General features: G+C 41.2%; 2 protein-coding genes and 1 long non-coding RNA gene across 4 annotated transcripts in view; 2 read left to right on the forward strand and 1 right to left on the reverse strand.

The window, feature by feature from the left end:
- LOC146300657 (CUB and sushi domain-containing protein 3-like) overlaps window positions 1-20,807 on the forward strand; it is a 238,536-nt gene that overhangs the window by 8,344 nt on the left and 209,385 nt on the right. The gene's annotated exons all lie outside the window — the stretch shown is intronic.
- LOC146300658 (uncharacterized) lies at window positions 7,195-8,741 on the reverse strand. Its single transcript, XR_014729462.1, has 2 exons — window positions 7,651-8,741; window positions 7,195-7,559 (listed from the first exon to the last, which is right to left on the reverse strand). It is a non-coding gene; the product is annotated as an uncharacterized LOC146300658 (long non-coding RNA).
- On the forward strand, window positions 16,651-20,255 carry LOC146300659 (uncharacterized). 2 transcript variants are annotated; one of them, XM_084669355.1, is made up of 4 exons: window positions 16,651-18,221; window positions 19,148-19,779; window positions 19,866-19,966; window positions 20,159-20,255. In XM_084669355.1, exons 2-4 carry the CDS (start codon window positions 19,605-19,607, stop codon window positions 20,201-20,203), a joined length of 321 nt encoding a protein of 106 aa, XP_084525481.1. In that variant the 5' UTR covers window positions 16,651-18,221; window positions 19,148-19,604; the 3' UTR covers window positions 20,204-20,255. The 2 variants fall into 2 exon arrangements, with proteins under 2 accessions (XP_084525481.1, XP_084525490.1); XM_084669364.1 differs by lacking the exon at window positions 16,651-18,221 and adding an exon at window positions 18,241-19,036.

The raw sequence follows: 20,807 nt of genomic DNA on the forward strand, positions 1-20,807 counted from the left end.
CTCCAAAAGATGAACTATATGGTGGTAATATCATCAGGAGTCTTGCAAAAGATGTTCTGAAAATTATTTCAAGTACAAAAAAGTATGAGACCTCATAATGATGTCCTGCTGGAGCTGAGGCTCACACAGAAAATTATGAAGCAGTGCAGCGGCAATGTTTCTTTTGGTGGTCATATTCAGCACCTGCAGGTGGACCCATTTGGAGTCCATATGTACATGGATGTAGGAATAAATATAATGGTAGAGCATCTTAAACAACCCACACCAGTTACTCTCCATGTTGACGCTACTGGTGGTGTTGTGTCAAAGATCCCAAATCAAAAGGGTTCTGTACCATGCCCTTGTACTGCTAGGTATGGGAAAAGATAAGCCACCTGTCCCCATCTCTGAGCTTATCACTGATGAACATCCTATACTAACATTAACATGTTGGTTGATGGAAACAGTCAGAAAAGTCTCTGGGTTCACATCGTGCAGAGAACGACAGGTAGAGATAGACTACAGTTGGGCTCTGATGGATAGGGTGCTGCTGTCCTTTAACAGGAAACTATATATGCCTATCTTGAAAGAGCCCATATTGTCATAGAAATTCCAAAAATCAACAGTGACCTTCATAAGTTCACAGTTTTACACCTTTGCTCTGCCCACATTGTAAAAGCTGTCTCACAGGGATTTGGGAAAAGGATGCAAGACAAAGGACTGAAGGAGTATGTCACATATTGCTTTGCAATTTTGTTGAACAGTACAAGCATGGATGAAGCTCTTCCTGTGAACCAACACGTGTGTACTTTTCACTTCAATGGAGGATGGTAATCTCGTCAAACATGAAAAAAGACTGAGCATATCGCATGCTAAACACATAAAAGTATAGAGCATGTGAAAGAAGACTCCAAAGATCAGTTCCATGGTATAATGTAAAATCCTTGTTTTTATTGTATTATATGCAGGCAAAATCCCTATGGGGAAAAAGCCTCTGAGATGGTGGTTGTACATTTTCAAAAATGTGCTTCAAATAATGTGAGATAGAAATGAAAAACCTAAAGGCTGTGCAACATGTATGCATAGTCAGTGAACACTGAAATTAATTTGAGGATTATAGGTCACATGACCAAAAAGCTATTGACGTTTGAAGGTTTATTTTGAATAAAGAATAAATTTTTAATAACTTGAGATGACAATGAACTAAATAAAGGCTGTGCAGCATGAATGCATACATCTTCAACAGTTATACATTATTTTGACACTCCTAGTTCATGTGGTTGAGAAATGGTTTAACTTAAATCTGAATTCTTAAGCAAAAACACTGACTGTTTTTTTGACTGTTACAAATATCCATGAGGACTGCTCTTGGTATCCTACTCGTCTCTCTGCAAATAAATCGGTATGGTCAAGGAAGATGTGATCCCTCCTCAGGGAAGGATCTGCAACATTTTGCAGCAGCAATAAATACGCCATTGTGTGGTATAGTCCTAGTGTACGGAATAAGCCTACTTTGGGTCTATAAATACAGTGATAAGTCACTTATTATTTGATGGCAAAGTTCCCTGTTAACATAATTTATTTGAATTGAAGGCAAAGCAAGGCTAGTTTACAGTTTTTTGAATGACCCATCTCAAAGTAGCTTTATAGAATGTACAGTTACTGTATTGAAAAAAAAAGACATAACATAATTGCTGCAGTAAAGGCTTCATTTGCAGCAGGACAAGAAATTTGCAATATAGCTTCCATTTACAGTATTACCCGAGCTCTTGCCCTTCTCTGAGTGCCACCACACATTCTAACTCCTCTCCCTCTCCCTTGGCCTGGTATTTGTCTTCCTCTCGCTTGCCCTTTTCCCACTCCTCTCCCTTGTCCTGGTACTTGTCTTCCTCTCCCTTGTCCTGGTATCTGTCTCCCTCTCCCTTGTCCCACTCCTCTCCCGTGTCCTGGTACTTGTCTTCCTCCCCCTTGTGCAGGCATTACTGTATTCTAACTTTCTTTTGTTGCTCTATATCGTTCTTTTCCCCACACCAGATCAGCCCAAAGAGGTTCTCTTTACTGTCTACACCATATGGTCATGCAATTGAAAGAACCTTAACACCTGAGTGTTTCCTAGTTGGGAATCAGCTGTGATGTACAGTATTTGCCTAACTTAAGCTGTTTCTCAGTAGCATTAGAATAAAATACAGGGGATATATTTTAGTTTCAATTCACAATATAAACAGCTGTTCACTTTGACTTTAGCCAATAATTTAGGTTTTGAACATGATGTTATCTGTTTTGCTGACAGTGTGAAAGCATTGGTAAATTGGGCAGTAAAAATCAAGTGTTTTGGTCTTGGTTGAGCTTGTGTGTAAAAGAAGTTCAAGCATTTAAAATTTGTGTTTACTCTATGCATTTTGTGTCAAAGCAACAATAAATGTGTTAATTGTACAGCCTACACAGACAGATGTTGTGCTCACTGTGGTATTGAAAAAACTTTCTTAACGATTGTAAAATACTGTGTTTATATAGGCCTAGCACAATTCATACACAATGGAAATTCCAAGTGCATTACAAAGGAGCAGAAGTGTAAGTGTAGTGTGTATTTATTAAAACAAAAAAACAAAAAAAAGTGTACAATTATGAAAATGATTAGTTGGAAAATTATAAAGGAGAGAAATATTCAATTTTAAATTAGAACGGACAAAAAAGGTATAACTATTTATTTTGCGCAAACATGTCAGCTCTCAATTGTGCGTAAGAGTGCTCTTGGGTGTGCGTAAATTCTGTTCTTACCTAAGAACAAATCCCAAATAAGAAAACATTGGTGAATGCCAGAATCTTCGTGAAAACTGCGTAAGTGGGGTTTGAGAACAAATTTGTTCGTGACATTTGGTGAATGAGGCCCAATATTTGAGAGAAATAGGCCTTTTATGTTCATAGAAAGTCTTAGATCTTTGAGTTCAGCTTATGAAAAATGGGGGCAAAAACGAAAGTGTTGCGTTTATAATTTTGTTCAGTGTATATTTATAAAATAAAAATCATTAAAAAAATAGATTCACAAATTTATGTGAATACATTTTTTATTATATATATTTTTATTATAATAGCGAGCAGACTGAATCGCTATTCAAATGTGAATCGATTTTTTCCCCTACTGCATACTGTACAATGCACAAATTGTATGGCCCTGAACATTGTGCTTTCCATTTGTTACAGTAACAGTACTGACTGCTCAATAGATTGACGGCTTGCAGGTTCATATCAACAAAGAACAAGAATTACAGTATTACAGAGACAAAGGACAAGTTTGTGAGATTTAGGGTACAGCACTGTAAAAATAGGGGTACAAGGAGGAGGAAGAACCAAACAATTGCAAAGAGCAAAGCAGAGTAGTAATTTCTGATACATTTTTAGCTACTATGATAGAACTTGTTTTCGTTCATCAAAAGACAATGATGGATAAATATTATATTTGTTTCAAGATAAAAAAACTTCCTGAGAACTGTATGTTTTGAACAATGTGTTTTCTATTTTTTGGTGTATTGTTTACTGACTGCTTGATAGTGTATATCATTTTGTTCACTTTGTTTATGATTTGAAAACAGTGTTTGATTTTGAGCACAGGTAAAAGTGTTCATTTTGCAAGAGTCAGAGGTTTTGTAAATAGTGCTTGAAGATTAGGTTTTTTGTTTTGGGAAATGGAGCAAGGTTTCATGAATTGTGTTCTAGCAATTGAGAAAAACTGTAAAAGTATCTGAAAGCAGGTCAAATGTTCAAAATTGTTCTTGTTTATCTGTTGCGTTTAACACTAGATCGTTCTTGTGCAGATGAAGTGGATTCTCAGTCCACACAAACCATTTCAGGCTACCGCTGTGTACTAAATGGATGGGTCATTGATTGATCAATGATCTGCTTGTGGGAATCCATGCTTCTTAATTGGGCCATTTGGTGTGGCTTGTGGTGATCTATTTGCAGAGGCAACATGGTTGTTTATTTTCCTGTATTCCAGCTCTGTTTTCTATTAGGTTCATTTCTGCTGTTTAAGTAGAAACAACATGTTGTTGAATATGTGACAGCTACTCTTATAAACTAGTATCCTGGCTCTGGAACTATGATTTCGCCTAACACTTTGAGTGGGCAAGCAAAATAAAAGGTAACTAACTTAACATATTTGGATCCATGCTTTAACATTATACCAAATAGACTCACCTTAATGACTTCACTGACTATAGAAATCTGCATGGTTATTTTTATTTATTACATGGCTGTTCTTAATGCTGTAGAATTCCCCATTCACTTGAATGTGGCTTCCCAACGTTTTGCGGTCAATTATCTTTTGTTATAAAACAATTGTTTTATATACATGTGTATATTATATGTGTCGACTTAAATAGCTGTTTCTGATTGGACGAGAGAGTTGTTGTTACCTACGCCACTTGGCCTCCGGCCTTGTGGCTACGGCCGAACACCACCCTTGGTATATTCCTCAACAACCCCACTCGCACTCGTACTATATTGCTTTAATAACAGACCGTTGCTATGAATAACTGAGCGCTGTCAAGGGAAGTTGACTTTTTGCCTCAGATTCACGTCTTTCGTAGCACTCCGCAAGTAGTCCGGTAACTTTTCAACCCCAGCGTACTCCATTGCTTAACTACGTTAGCTGATTTGAAGCCTAAAGAGTGTTCAACGTCTATGAAGTTCAAAGTCTTTGGCGAACTATTTATCTGCTGATCAACACTACGAATGGTAACAAATAAACTGTAAAAAGACACACTGTGTTAAGTTATTTTTGTTCAAATTCAAGTCTTTTATTTGTCAGGTACACAGAACAACACAAGATCAGACTGGGCACTGAAATTCTTAAGACAAGACAACGCAAGCACCTGGCATAACATAACATATAAGTACACAGAACATAATTTACATCTAAGCTGGGCTTACATAATTTAAATGTCCTAAATATACAGATAGCAATAAATAATCGACTATACTAACCCTAATACTAAAACTTCCTAAATTACAGATAACAATAATTATTATATGGCAACGACGGTCTGAGCTTTCTGATTGGCTAATGGGTTATCATGCCAGATGCGTATTGCCCTCCTCAGAGGTCAATACGGCTCCGTATTGCCCTCTGACGTCATCTTCAAAATGAGCGACGAGTCAGCTGCTGAGTTTTACTATCCAGATGATGCTGAAAAGATTTGTCATCGAAAGTGAGGATGAAGACTAGACTCTTTTAATCAATTGTGTCGTTATTTTGTGTTGAAATTAAAGCCATTTTAGCAGAACCATGTTGTCCGCTTTCTATCAAAAGTAATGAGTTGCTAGGCAACACATGAAACCCAGCGTGAGAAGACTTGAGAGCTAGCTACAATTAGCCTAGAGGTACCATTTATTTTCGTTAACAAAATGAAAAGAAGCTAAAAATGCCATATAATAAACTACTTACTAACCTCGACCGTTTGGTCATGCTGGGAAATATCAAACCTTGGCTTTACCGTATCAATACGTTCCAGCCTCAGTTTAATATTTCCCGGCATGACCTCACTCTCGGTTAGTAAGTAGTTAATAATACACTATACTAACCCTAAATGCACATAAACCTATTTCAACCCTATAACCTATTCTAACCTAAGTGGAGTACAGTACAATAGTGCAAAATTGCAGATCAGTGACTATGTCAATGACCATACAGGAGCCTGGTGGCGAGGTAAGTGAGGTACAGTAGTGCAATGTTACTGATAGTGCAACCAGTTGCTGAAAGTGATAGTGTATAAGTGACTAGTGTGCAGTAAGTCAATGTCCATATCAGTGTCCATTCAGAAGCCTGATGGCCCTTGGGTAGAAACTGTTGTCCAGTCTGCGTGTGCGCGACTGGATGCTGCGGTAACGTCTGCCAGAAGGCAACGGAGTAAAGAGACTGAAGGACGGGTGGGAACAGTCTCTTAGAATCTTGCCGGCTTTCCTTAGGCAACCTGTGTGGTAGGTGTCCTGTAGGGCTGGGAGCTTCCTGCCGATGATGAACTCAGCAGAACGGACCACACTTTGTAGGGCATTGTGGTCCCTGTCTGTGCAGCTCCCATACCACACTGTAATACAACCAGTCAGAATGCTCTCTATAGTGCATCTGTAAAAGTTAGTGAGAATGACTGAGTCCATACCAAACTTCTTCAGTCTCCTCTCGAAGAAGAGGCGCTTACGGGCCGTTTTGACCACCTTGTCCGTGTGAACAGACCAGGGGCCTGTACTACGAATCAAGATTTGGCGTTAGCGAGGTAACTTCAGGTTCAACACAGGGTTTTCTGTACTACGACGGTGGATTACTTGTTACCGGGGTAGATCGCCATGGTAACATATGCTGAACAGCTAACCTGGTCGGGAGCAGGATAAGTTGGAGATCAGAGATCAACCGGTATGAAAACCCCGCCCATTAACTCATTCTTGACGATAATGTCGTCACCATTCATAGTAGATCCTGTGCAGCTTGGTGCGCTGATACTGTAGTGAGAGGTGCGTTCAGAAGAGCCAGAACATTTAGAGACCGACAAAACCCTTTTGCATTCCCTCATGAGTATCTTTCTGAGAGATATAGATTCTTAGCAGAGGGAATTACGTATATTGCCAGCTTCTTGAGCCGTATGTTGCCAATGCGACGCATTGAAGCTGTGCACTCAGTCCCACAGACTGAATGCATAGCGTTTCGTTATTTCGCTACTGGTAGCTAGTTTTATAGTGTGGGTGATGCGGAGAACCTTAGCAAGAACACGGTCTGCCGCGCAATTTTGAACGGATTTTATGATGAAAAATATCCAAAGTGCCCTTTGTAAAAACTTTGGACTCCTAATATGTTGACAAAATGAAAGGAGGTTTTTCACTCAATGTTCTGATTTCTGTTCTGGAAATGTATGCAAATAATATCATATTTTACAACGTCATCATTTGCTCATTTAAACATAGGCCTACATTTACAGGAAACTAGTAATGAAAACATTATTTGACATACTATTAGTTATCAACTTGGGAGGTTTTATGTTGTATGTTATCCGTATTCACTGTGTCTCCCCTTAACCCTTTTGTCCTTGGGTTGCTTTGACCCATTTTCTAATCATTTCCATATCAGAAATTGGGGTTTCTTTCAACCAAAACCTTTCACACCAAAAAGAACAATGGGTATCTGTACAAAGCTCTTCACAAGTGATACATAAATGATCATTTCACTACTTTCATTGATTTTTGATGTTTCATTCACTTTTATAGCATTTTTCAAAAATAATAAATAGGACATTGAAAGAGAGAAGTGGTGAAAACCCCCACAAAAGATTCAAAAGGCACAACAAAAAAGCCACAAAAAGGTATAAAAATATCAAAACGTAGACAAAAGTTTAACAAATACATCCTCATGTGTTCTCCCTCCCTTAGGAACAGGAAAAATATGTCAGTGTAACTAAGTTTAGTGTCGTTCAGTCGTGTACGATCTCTTCTCATATTCCAGTTTTTCTGTCCCCAGCCTTGTTTTTTTAATTAAAAACCTTATAATCGAGCTCCAGGGTTCTTTTATACAGGGCCCTCACACTGTCTGCTCCAACCTGAAACAAATGAAGAACATTGTCCCTTTGCAAGGCACACTTGGAGAAAGTTGAAGGTGTCCATTTGACTACTGTGGTTTTTTGCTTATACCTTGTGTCTTTGTCTTGGCCTTGAAGTGGAGGCCCTAGGCTCAGGGGGAGGAAGAAGTTCCTCTTCCTGCTGAGTTCAACACCATAGAAATGTAATCAATTGAGTCATATTTGAAATGAGCACTTTAAGGACTTGTGTCTTATGTTGAGACCACCACAATTAGTAAGTCATTACAGACACTTCAATCACAGTCACACGTTCACACACTCTCACCATCTGTGTTGCAAGTGGTAAATAAAACTCAAAGGTGTACCCCCAAAATGAGCAGGAAGACACAGTTTCCTGATCATCTAGGACCTCCACTTGAGAAAGTAAATGGTATATTTCATCCATATTCAGCAACCACATATGGCATACATACTGGCGTATGACTATTAGTTTCACTGTTACCTCTGTATGGCACAGTGGGACGACAGTGGGTGGTGGCAGCAACACCACTGTATTTCCTGTCACTGCAGAGAACAGTAATACATTTCACTCATACAATATTCATAAATAATTGTTGAATGAACATGGTCACATAGATTACTTGAAACATACATATGCCTGGGCTTCCAACCTGCTGCCACCAGTTCCCTAATTTTTCTTCCTGTTGGCTGCAGGCAATTTCATTGTTCTATAAGCCTTTTGTAGCTATACAATATCCTACAAAAGGGACTAATTCAGGCAATTCAGCCTTGTACTTGTTGGCCTTAAAATATGTGCAAGTATTGCCTACTGCTACTTACCGTTTTGAATTATGGTTTTATATTTATTTAGCATTTGCTCCCACGATCGTTTGCCACTGCAGGGTTGCAACTAAAATAATACAGCAACAAAAGTTTAACGTTGTGGAATGCACCCGTGTAATTATGGTCACATCTTCAATAAGTCATGTAGCTTACGCATTTACAGCGTATGCTATTTTTTTCCAGCTTGGCAGCAGCGACTTTGTTGAAATTTGCCTGTATTATGTCTGTATTCCTGATATGCTTGTATTACAATATTTCACGCAGGAGGAGTAGACAAAGTTTGTAAGATTGTCTGCTCCTCCTCCGTGAAATATGCGGCTCTTGTTTCGTCCATGTTTGCGATTGGACATACGGTTCAAACACCGCCCCTTTCTGTGAACGCGCACGTCTCTAGATTGGAAAGATCTGGGTTGAGTTAGAGAGTTGATAACCGCCGTCGTAGTACCGCTTATCGTGACTGCAATTGTTAGGTTTCGCGTCGCCGGGTAACTGAAAGTAATCCAGAGCATGTTGATCTTGATTCGTAGTACAGGCCCCTGGTGAGGTTGTTGCTGATGTTCACCCCGAGGAACTTGAAGCAGCTGACCTTCTCGACTTCAGATCCATTGATGAGTAGGGGTGCATGCTCCTCCTCCTGCCGCCTCCTATAGTCCACAATCATCTCCTGGTCTTGCTGATGTTGAGAGAGAGGTTATTGTCCTGACACCATGATGTCAGGGTGTCAACCTCCTCTCTGTAGGCTGACTCGTCACTGTCAGAGATGAGGCCCACGATGGTTGTGTCGTCCTTAAACTTAACAAGGAGGTTGGAGCTGTGCGTTGCCGCACAGTCGTGAGTGAACAAGGAGAACAGGAGAGGGCTGAGCACACAGCCCTGGGGGGTACCTGTGTTGGTGATCAGTACAGATGAGGTGCGGTCACCAATTCTCACCACCTGTGGCCTCCCCGTCAGGAAGTGGAAGATCCACTTGTAGAGGGAGGTGCTTAGTCCCAGGTCCACAAGCTTGGAGACCAGTCTGGAGGGGATGATGGTGTTAAAGGCTGAGCTGTAGTCAATGAACAGCATCCTCACATAGGTATTCCCCTTTTCCAGATGGGAGAGAGCGGTGTGCATAGTCAGAGCGATGGCATCGTCTGTAGAACTGTTGGACCGGTATGCAAACTGCATAGGGTCCAGGGTGGGGGGCAGCGAGGAGCAGATGAATGATTTGACTAGCCGCTCGAAGCACTTCATGATGACAGAGGTCAGTGCTATCGGGCGATAGTCATTCAAACATGTGACCTTGGTGTTGTTTTGTTGGCAAGTAGCCGTGTAATAAGCGGGATAATGTATAGAACACCGGTCAAAACACTATTGGCTACAGTTCACAGTTGATTCAGGGCTTAATGTCAACAACAGTTCTTTCGTTGATTTTGTTCGTTATTCCGTATTGACAGCAGATGGAGGAGTGCAGGTAGGGGCAATGGATACGTTTTTAAAGAGAATGCATCCACCTCCACAGGAACAGACATCGGAATCGAAATCAGCAAAGAGAATAAAGAGACATTCTCCACGATTCTCCAGTAGGTAACGTGCCCCACACCAGTATGCCTGGTCTGCAGGGAGACGTTGGCTAATGCAGCCATGGTGCCTAGCAAATTGGCAAGGTACCTGGAGACCAAGCACCCAGCACACCAGAACAAAGACATTGAATATTTTAAAAGACTTTGACGAGTTGTTTGCTAAATCTAAAAAGCCACACACTTTAGCAGAGTCGCTCATATTACCAGCCTGCAAAAAAATGATGAAGTAATGCTAAGGCCAGATGCTGCAAAAGAAAATATCCCCCTCTCTGATAACAAGATCAAACGTCGCATTGATCATATGTCGGAGGACGTGAAAGGCTACTGCATGAGAAACTACGGTTAAGGTGGAAATTTGCCCTTCAAATAGACTCCACTGATGCTAGTGGCTTTTGCCAGCTGATCGCTAACGTGAGATACGTGGATGAGGACAATGGACAAATTTACAGATCACTTCTTAGTTTGCAAACAACTGGACAACCATATGCTACCATTACATTACATTTATGCAATCAGACGCGTTTATCCAAAGCGACTTCCAAAAGAGTTTAACAAAAGTGCATAGGTCACTGATCATAACAACGAGATGGTCCCAAACATTGCGGGTAGCCAAAACATGAAGCATACATTGTGAAAACTAAAGTCCCAAAGGGAAGAACCATAAGAGCATGTAGCCTAGTTGAACAAGTTACATGTTGCATTGAACAAGTTAACGGAGATGAGATATTCAGGGAAACAGTGATATAGTTGTGACAGGGACAGACGTTGTCTGTTAATATTCTGTTCACTATTCATTCAAAAGTTCTATTAAATGAGTTGAATTAAAGAGAGTGGTTCATTTGAACAAAAATTAGATAAACCTCACTTCCTCAATGTAATGCCTATAATAAAAGCAGTTATAGCCTATTCGACATATCACAAGGTCAAATCAAATGGCATAAAGTACAAATATGACACAAAGGAGGTTGAGAGTAAAAAGTAAAAAATAGGGTTGCCGTGGATGGAGAGAGATATGTTAAGGGGTGACGTGAGCCAGAAAAGTTTGGCAACCACTGCCTTACATACTGCAGTATCTTTCAGCCTTTTCTCTAAATTGTAACGGCACATTTTAGAGGCAGTAGTCATTTGCCAGAAAGCCTCTTTGCAGCTCCTATTGTAAGGAATATTTCCCTTTCACGCATATTGGGAATGTAATATATACATTCTATCAATTTGAATAGTAAAAGTGTTGCACAGGCATGCAAGAAAAAATGTGACCTCAATGTATGATGGCTGTTGCACAACCATTTCAGCGTTATGTTCCTCATGGTGCTTCCGCTGAAATGTTATGCTTCCTCCTGTATGGACTCTTTCACCTTCTCTAGAGCTTTTATTTGGGATAGAGCCCTTCTCACTTCTGAGAAGTGCTGGAATTTGTAAGACTTGGAGAATATAACACTTATGTGGTACACTACACTTGTGATAAGACAGTGTGGACCTAAAATAAAAAGATGAAGCACATCAGAGCCAATGACAAAAACCATCAGACACTTTATGGTTTGTTTTTCATACAAGATTGCATTAAGTGTAGCATTGTCATCAATGATGTCTTCATTGTTCACCTTCAGAATATTCCTCATCTCCACGAAGATGAGAATGGGTTTGACAGGAACCTGTATTGCAGCACTTATCCTCCTGAAGATTACTTGTGTAACAGGTAATCAATAGCCCTAAACACAAGGCCACTGTACTTCACATTTCTGCTTGTTTTTTCTGTTTTTGAAATGGTGAGAGATGGAAAAAAAGAAAAAGAGAAGTGGAGAACAGATCCTGAATCAGGTGGCCAATGGTTTGACCTTTAGTTTTGCCAAGTAAGGCCTCTATTGGCGCTGCTTTAGCTAACCAGACTGATGGATATCTTTCTGTTGGCTGACTCACCTCTAAGGTCAGCAGCAAATCAATACAGGTTTTTGCACTCTCACTTTGATTGCCAGAAGCAGTATCATGCTATCTTGTCTCTGTGATAGCCCATCATGACAATAATGAAATATGATCCTAAGTGGAAAAGTGTCTTTGAATGAACCCATATTACATTTACATTTCAGTCACGACAATCACATATTAGATTTGAGCATTTATTGTTACATGACATGGACATGTAGATTTAACTTTGGCGGAGTGGATGATCTAAGCCAGGGAAGCACTCCCTGCCTCCTCGATGCAACACATACATGACATATGAGGCAGGATGCAATAGAGATATAATCCCCCTGATGGATAGAACATACAGACAGCAGTGTTTCCCACACATAGACTTTTTCGTGTTCACAGACCGGTGTGAATCAACACCGGTTGCCGCATATTACGTTTCAACACTATTTAGGTTAAAACACGCAGCATATTCGTGCTCTCCCTCCATCTCTCGGTCACTCACACGTCTTTCTCACATACGCACACAGTCACAACTTCAGCACACGTTAGCAATGATGCATACCTACGCCGTTTTAGCAAGACTGACAGCTATATCAGAGCCTGTTTACGGAGAGCCTTGCCACTCCCTATTAATCCCCATTGTACCGAATTTAGCTGCAGTTCCACCAGAGTTCCACTGGGGGTGATCGCGAGCGAGTGCATGTTGAATGGGAGTCTATGGAGCTAAACGGCTAAATTTGTCTCTTTCGCCTGATTGTCGTTGAAAAATCTCAGATTTCATTGTAGTTTGTGCATTTTCAACATTTATTATAGGTCGAAAGTTGAATGAACGAGTACTTATGTCCTTTTGATTTCTTACATGGTGAGTCGTTGTTGCCCATAACACGCTAGCATTCTGCTAATGAATGCCGATTGGTTAGTGAAGGACTGATACGACCAGAGCTCCCGCTTGGTGGCATCCGAAGAGGAATCAGAATGTCGGAGCATTAGTAACATTAGCAACAACATTTGCAAGCCAAAACTCTTTCTAGCATGTGTATTGACAGGGAGAGCCTAACCTGTCAGCTGTGTTGTCAATGCCCTGAGAGAAAAAAGTAAGTGACCAGAGTTTGCCGTCAAGCAGTGGCTTTGGTCTTACGATGTGTATGACGTCAATGACATTTTCAAAAGCTTTTTAGAACAGAAAGGCGACTTTAAAACAATCTAACAGCCAGCAGTGTTTATTTTTTTTGGCCTCTCCTTTCGAATTCAGAATTCAAATTTCTAGACAACAAATTATATCCTGAGAAAAGTGGATTTTGAGGGGTACCGCTCCATAGACTTCCATTCATTCTGCACTCGCTCGTTAGCGCTCTCACATGGAACTTCAACCAGTTCAGAACCCGGAAGTTTCCCGAGAGTGGGAGTTCTCTCTATATTAGACATTCTCTGGCTATATCATCGAGCCTTCAGCATTAGTGCCGTTGAGGCTACTTTTCGCTAGGTAGGCTTAATCGAAGGTTCCCCTCCTTTATGTCTCAGGAGCTAGCTACTTACCTGGCGTCATGGAGCCGACCATTAAATAGTAGTGATGTTACGCTCGATACCGTGCTCACGAAGCACGACCTTTCGAAACTATTTGTACTGAAACAAATGTGCTTCAAATGGCCAAAAACCACGTGATCAGAGTCGAAGTGTCAAAGTGACGTCCGAAGCATCGGACGTCACACGAGCAGCTGAGACAGTGTTTTTTTCAAACGCTTACAAGACATCAGACATCACTAATATTCGTAGGTTATAAAGAGGAGACATAGGCCTATTTAAGGACACTACATTCAATGACAGAACCAGAGATACAGATAGATTGCCAGAGCTAGATAGACAGAGATAGATACAAATATGAGATAGTAGGTGTACACAAGGGCGTAGGTTTGGTCTCAGACTTGGTGGGGACATCCACCTATCAACCCCCCCGCCCCGGAACGCAAATCAAAATGCCATTCTGTATACTATGTAGCCTGGCTGCCAGCCCAACTTCTCCCGCCCACCAAAAAATGTGTTCGGGAAGTTGGGTCTGGAGGGTCTCGTATTGGGGACAACTACAGAAAACCCAGAATCGGGACGGACCAATGAAATTGCCAGGGCGGGCTTTATACGATGATGGACAGATAACCAACAGTAACGTAATCAACAACGTCACATGAGAGCCCCTGGGTTGAATTCGTTTTCAACAAACAACATAATACGTTGCTCTGATTGGTTGTAGGTCTATCCAATTGAGCGTAGAGGCATTTGTTTTACGAGTTTGGTTGAAACACGCTCCGTACTCAAAGCCCAACGGAGAGTCTTCAGACTCATATTCTGACTAGAATTATGAGTATGACAACGTCAGGCTATATACCATCCTCAAAGAGCTAGAAATTGCACTCTCCAAAAAAAGAGACTGTGATAATGAGACTGTAATGCTGAAAAACAAAATGTTTTATTATCATAAACCTCACCTGAAGCCCTGATGCTGTTTCTTCAGCCTGCTGTACATCTGGAGTGTTTTCATGCTGTCTTTCCTGCATACAAAATGGTTCATTCATTTTGTAGCCTATCCTATGGCTAGCAAGTTTAACCCTCCTACCATATTGTACACAGTGTTATTTGGACATTAATAATCAAATAATGATTCATTATATTTGAATAACCAACAGTGTTAACTTATTCACATTGCCAACTGTTTTTTCCAACACCTGTCTAGCAATGCAGTGACAGTCCATCAATTGTGAATTTGTCTGAGGCTAGACTCCTAACCTTGGTTGAAAGATTAGCTTCAAAAGCTAGGTTTAGCTCTAACAATACCCTGGGTAACATAATATCACCAGTTAATAAATGCATAAATGTTAATACTTTATACAACAGTAGAATCTGCATTTGAAAGCCTGGTCACTACCACTGCTAGTATGGCTAGTTATTTAGCCTGACTTACACTGCTTTTTGAAAAAGCTTTGTATGTCTCCTTTCTTCATTTTGGGTGGAGGCATTTCTACAAAGCACAAAAAGGGGCAAACATGTACATGCTGAAGGGCAAAGGGAATATTAAAATGTGTTACCCTGGCCTTTTATATATGTATTGTTGGCAGACAGCCCTAATAAGTTAGCTGTACCGTTGTCGCCAACACACCCGCTAGCTTGTCAGCGACTGCCAGTGCAAGCAAGCAAAGTAGCAGGTGCTTCTTCCCGTGCGTGTCGCGTGTAAAATAACCCTCCACCTTCGGATTTTCAGCCAATCAAATTATGGCGTTTCTTATACTGTCGCGTCCTGGCCGTCGGAATCAATCCAAATAGCAGCACAATTATAGACTAGAGTATAGACTAGAGCAGTGTTTTTCAAAGTCTGGGTCGCGGGGGATGAAAATTGGGTCGGCAAATATGTTTTCATAATTATTTTGTCTTAGGTTTTTGTAAATGACTTAACAACCATTTTCAAATAGTGCTTTGTTTCCTGTTTATTTCCCTTTTTATATGGTAAGCCTATTTTCTTTTATTTTGAAATGATTGCGCAACAAGCTGGTGCTATGTGTTGTAATCGGACGTAGCCTACCTGCAGAAGAAGAAGTTTGGAAGGATAGCGCACTCACGTGTAGCCTGGTCCTAACCAGACCCTGTACATTACATTTGTACAGAGGGTCTGGAATCTCTCCATTGACAAACGTTAACTTCCTAGAAGGCGGGTCCTCTGTTGAAGTTTAAAACTATTGGATCCGCCCAGAGCCACTTTGATTTGCCATAACCAATCGCAAGCGTTCGCCTTAGCCAACTCCTTCACCACTACTGTAACGGAGCAAGCTGCCGTAGCTGGAAAATCAAACTTTTCCTGAACCACGTGGGGAGGAGGGCCACAACATCATGGCCACCAACAAAACTCAGCAAGGAATGTTCTTGCTCTGACCTACAAAAAAATTGTTTCTAGAAACCGACTTCAGAGCCTAGCTCCCAGACCTACTACTGAAGCGAAATCCAAATTCAGCGGAAGTACGTAGGAGGGCAGAGCCAGGCTAACTCACGTGTAGGTCGCTGAATAAATACGGAGTATAAAAAGTAAAAGTATGTTGAGTTTCGGAGTTAAGTCGTTATATTAGCCTGGCTTCAGAAAAGGTACTAAAAGACCGCGTGTGCCAGAGCCAGACAAGTCAACAGAGGTTGAAGTCCAACCAGAAACATCGGATCATGAGCTTCAAACAAATACATATGCATGGCCGTGGGAACTCGGGGTGCTGAGGGTGCTGCAGCACCCCCTGACAGCACGAGAATTTAAAATGCTACGACTTGAAAATCCACCACCGCGGCACAGCCCCACAGTAGCGGACTGGACATCGGGAGCACCGGGAGAAGAAATAAGAATGGAAAACCAGGCTAAGAAACGTAAGGGTGGGGCTGAAAAATTGAGGCAAAAAGACATCACCTTCACTAGACAAGGTTTTACCAATGAGAAAACGGCTGTGTTTATTTAACATAAAGCTCAAAAACTATTTTGCGCTCAAATAAAGGCCCACAATTTTGGCTCGCGCGCTGCGCGGGCTCGCATTAAATGTGGAAGTACTTATCTTTCTTTCCAAACTAGTATCACATCAAACACAGACTGTGCATGCATTAGCAAGGCAGCTGTGGTGTCGTAGATATTTTAGAACTAATTATTATGTTAAAACTTGAACATATAAATAATAACGGTAAATAATTGTACATTTGCAAACACCCCTTTTCATATCATTTGGGTCGCGATGGTTTGTCATTTTGAAAATGTGGGTCGCCAAAAAAAAGTTTGAAAACCACTAGAGGTTATAGACCATACTAAAGCATTATAGTCTGCTTTTAATGAAGCATTATGGTATCAATTAGTTCTGTATGGTCGTCCAAGTCAACGTCTTGTGTGTAGCGACAATAATGTTAGCCGAATGCTAACATCATCAGTTAACATTTTTCTCTGGCAATGTCTGTTGATGTGCGTGTGTTTGCGTGATGGGCAAGTTTTTGTGAGGGCTAGATGCTACCCATCTCAGAGGAAAAATGAGGATCCTCACAAACTAGAGGTTTGACCACTGAGTGCACATGTTCCCTGTTCTTATATTGGCAACCTGAGCTTCTTCCCAGCTAACACATGACGTTGCGGCAACGTTGCCAGTAGGTGCTCAGTTGGTAACCCGCGACGTTACCTTCTGGCAACGTCGTAGTAACGTTATAAAGGGATGTTGCCAGTTGGTCCCATGGACAACGTTGCCACGACGTCGTACCTTGGTCGGCTGGTTACGTTATTTTTAGACCTGTGGGCAACGTTGCCGCGACGTCGTACCTTGGTCGGCTGGTAATGTCATTTTTCGGTCCGTGGGGAACGTTGCCGCGACGTTGTACCTTGGTCGGCTGGTTACGTTATTTTTAGACCTGTGGGCAACGTTGCCGCGACGTCGTACCTTGGTCGGCTGGTAATGTCATTTTTCGGTCCGTGGGCAACGTTGCCGCGACGTCGTACCTTGGTCGGCTGTTTACGTAATTTTTTGGTCCCATGGACAACGTTGCTGCAATGTTAAACCTTGGTCGGCTGGTTACGTTATTTTTAGGTCCGTGGGCAACGTTGCCGCGACATTGTACCTTGGTTGGCTGGTTACGTTAATTTTGGTCGCGTGGACAACGTTGCCGTGACGTTGTCCCTTGGTCGGCTGGATTCATTTTGGTACCATGGGTTAAGTTGCCGTTTAGTCGCTCTTTGGTCGCAGGACAACGGATCTCGAGTGCAGTGGTTTATCCATGGAGAGATCACACTGGATTGCTCTCAGTTCTGACACTTTTGTAATGTAGCCAGTCTACATTAATTTCAATCACACAATATTATATAAATGTATAGCCTACAATGTATGTAATTCATGTGCAGCTCAGCCCCAGCATGGTCATCAATTTTCTCATATGCAGTAACATAGCTTTAAATAAAAGACTGAATTTGGAACATAATTCTTATATTCCTAGCCTTAGGCCTATATTAAAATATAAGTATTTCATTCTTTACATGTACAAAAGCAATCAGTGTGTGATGTGTAACATGATTAAGCAAACATTCTTTGTCCAGCACACTAAAGCTGTATGACACACAATGCAAATTTGAGTAATACAATATTGTTAAATGTGACCAAAAGGCAAGCGATTCTTAGGTTTTATTACCAAAGACAAGTCATCACAGAATATATACAATTCTTCCTTAGCAAACCGAGCTGCCCCTCAGTCTGCCCCTGAGCAACAACTTTGCGCATGCCCATTTCAACGCATCTCTGAAACTGGGATTTCAGAAAAGAGTTTGCTGGGATTCAAACGTCTTGAACTAATGGATTTCAACTGGAAATTAGCTACTTCAAAGGTGAGTTTCTTTACAGAAATAGATTTAAATATATAAACATATTTTCTGAAATTGGATGGAACATGCTATTACGTATAGGTTTGTAATTTAGGCTATTAAGGCTGGTTATCTGTTTCAGATTAACATTGTTTACGTTAGGATTTCGCTAGCTAGTAGTAAAGCTAGTATAATGTACTGTAGAGTTAAGGCTAAAACCTCCAGAAAGTTAAATACTGAAAATACAAAGTTTAGCGTCTAACAAATCACCCACGAAAGAATCAGTGAAAATAAACGTTAGAAAAAACCTTGTCCGAAAATAGTTTATTTAGCCCTGGAAGACTGGAGCTAGCGCGTGGCTGATCACGTTTTGAGATCGGTCGGATATGGCATGCACAGCAATGGCGTCTATAAAAGTATCATGTCACTAATTCTTCCAATTTTTACATCCCATCTGTTTTTGGATAAGTTTATTTGTTTTAACCTTAAGATGCGAGTTCTAAATGTTTCCGACGCTTACACGAGTGAGTTTTTTCCAAAACGGCGGCTAGGTAGCTTTTATTAGCTTCCGTTACCTAGCAACCTAGCATAATACTCGTAGCAATGTTCCTACCTGCTAGTGTTGCTTGTTAGCCTACTAATTGTAAATTTAAGCCATACTATAGCGTTTGTCACATTGTTTGTTTATCGGTTGTAATGTTCAGAATCACACGTGCGACGCTACGCTGTGGGGCCCTGCTTTCGAACGATCACACATGTGCGATGCTGATCCTTTTATATCAATATATAGTATCCTACCACCGTCACACAGCCTAGCACTGTGTCCCTGGGAAATTATGGTAAAGTAATGAATGACCGTTTTTAACAGTGACAATAATTGTATGAACCATGGCAACCCTAAAGGCTATTTTTTGAAGCAAAAGCATGACTGAGAACTTTTGCATCACCAGACCCCTAGGTGTCAACTCTGGTCTGGTGGAGGAGAACCCATATGGGGTCCAGGAAAACAGCTGGCAGCCAGGCAAGTGCAAATATAAGACACTCAAAGCTTCTCAATAGCATTGCCAACTCATTGTAAGGCATACTTAAGTTGTTCTGATCGTGGCAGGGGGATACATATTTGTCAAAACAACAAATGTTGTCTTACTAATGCTTTGTATACAACCATTCAAGGTAACATGTGTTATTTACATCAATGTTACAGCTAATCTAGAAGAACCACAGTGTATGCCAATCATGTTAACTCTTGTAAACTTGTTTTACTTGTCTTTACTGACAGACACATTAGTTTAACCCTCATCCTTGAGGGTTTAGGTTGGTTGAGGGGCAGTTCTATGGGCGTATGTGAAGCCCTCTGTGATATGCTTGCGTGTAAAAAGGGCCATACAAATAAATTTGATTTGATTTATGTTCCAGAAGATGGAGACATTGGAGGAGAACCAGCGAGAGGCTCTCCTATTCAGGCGACGACAGGGCAGACACGCTGAAGAGGTGCCAGTGATGGACCTACAGGTGGACCAAACACAGGCTGAACTCCAAGACCTTGAGGAGCGCCTTAAGGTGCTGGAGTTCCGAAAGAGTGGTAGGTGTTTTGAGATGCCGTGAACTATGGCTTACACGCAGCGTTCAACTTGGTGCTAACAATAAGTTCATGACTTCTAATTGCAGATGCTGTGATGAAGTGGAAGACGGGACTAGGAGAGAATGCTGTGGAGCTCCTCATAGCAGACACTCAAACACGCCCCGGCAGCCTATTCAAAACAAGCCAGGTGAATGAATCATGATTGCAGCTTCCATATCCAACCTTTCACAATGGCTATGTGACAAAAAACTAGAATCCCATAATCTTTTTTTGATGAAGTATATTATTGTAGATGTGATTTTTTAATGACTTGTATTGCCCCTTTCGCACGTGCAATTATGTTGATAGGACACTAACTTATTTTGTGCTTCATTGTCAGGGCCAACAGACAGGACCTGTAGTGGAGACTGGCAGAAGATTTTAATTCACTGTTTGGCACTTTGTTTGAAATAAAATGACTGAATGTTACATGGAAATGCTGCCTTGTTTATGCTTGAGTTAGGCTACACATCACACAAACATAGTCCTCCTAAAGTTGGCTACCATGTAGCCTATTATACAAGAACAAGTAGCATTTTGGGCATATGAGGTCTGCAAATGAACCGCCCCAATATAAGCAGTAGAATTGAGAAATATAGGTTTATTAATTGACGTTGCAGTTACGGACTGGCAACGTCACAAAATTACGTTGCTAGTAGGTCGCGGTTACGGACTGGCAACGTCGGTAAATTACGTTGCTAGGAGGTCGCGGTTACGGACTGGCAACGTCGGAAAATAATGTTGCTAGGAGGTCGCGGTTACGGACTGGCAACGTCGGAAAATAACGTTGCCACGATGTTGCGGTTACGGACTGGCAACGTGATTTGGTGACGTTGCCGTTACCTCATGGCGTCTTTCACTTTCCACGTTGCCGCAACGTCGCCAAAGACGGCAACGTTAAGGTGCCAGTATGGTACTCCGACTCCGTTACGGATGGGCGGGCCGCCGGATAGGACGGATTAATTAGCATTTCTGTTGCCTTTATGGTT

Source organism: Hypomesus nipponensis, chromosome 2, assembly GCF_054491055.1.
Source record: "Hypomesus nipponensis isolate SF chromosome 2, ASM5449105v1, whole genome shotgun sequence".
NCBI lineage: Eukaryota > Metazoa > Chordata > Actinopteri > Osmeriformes > Osmeridae > Hypomesus > Hypomesus nipponensis.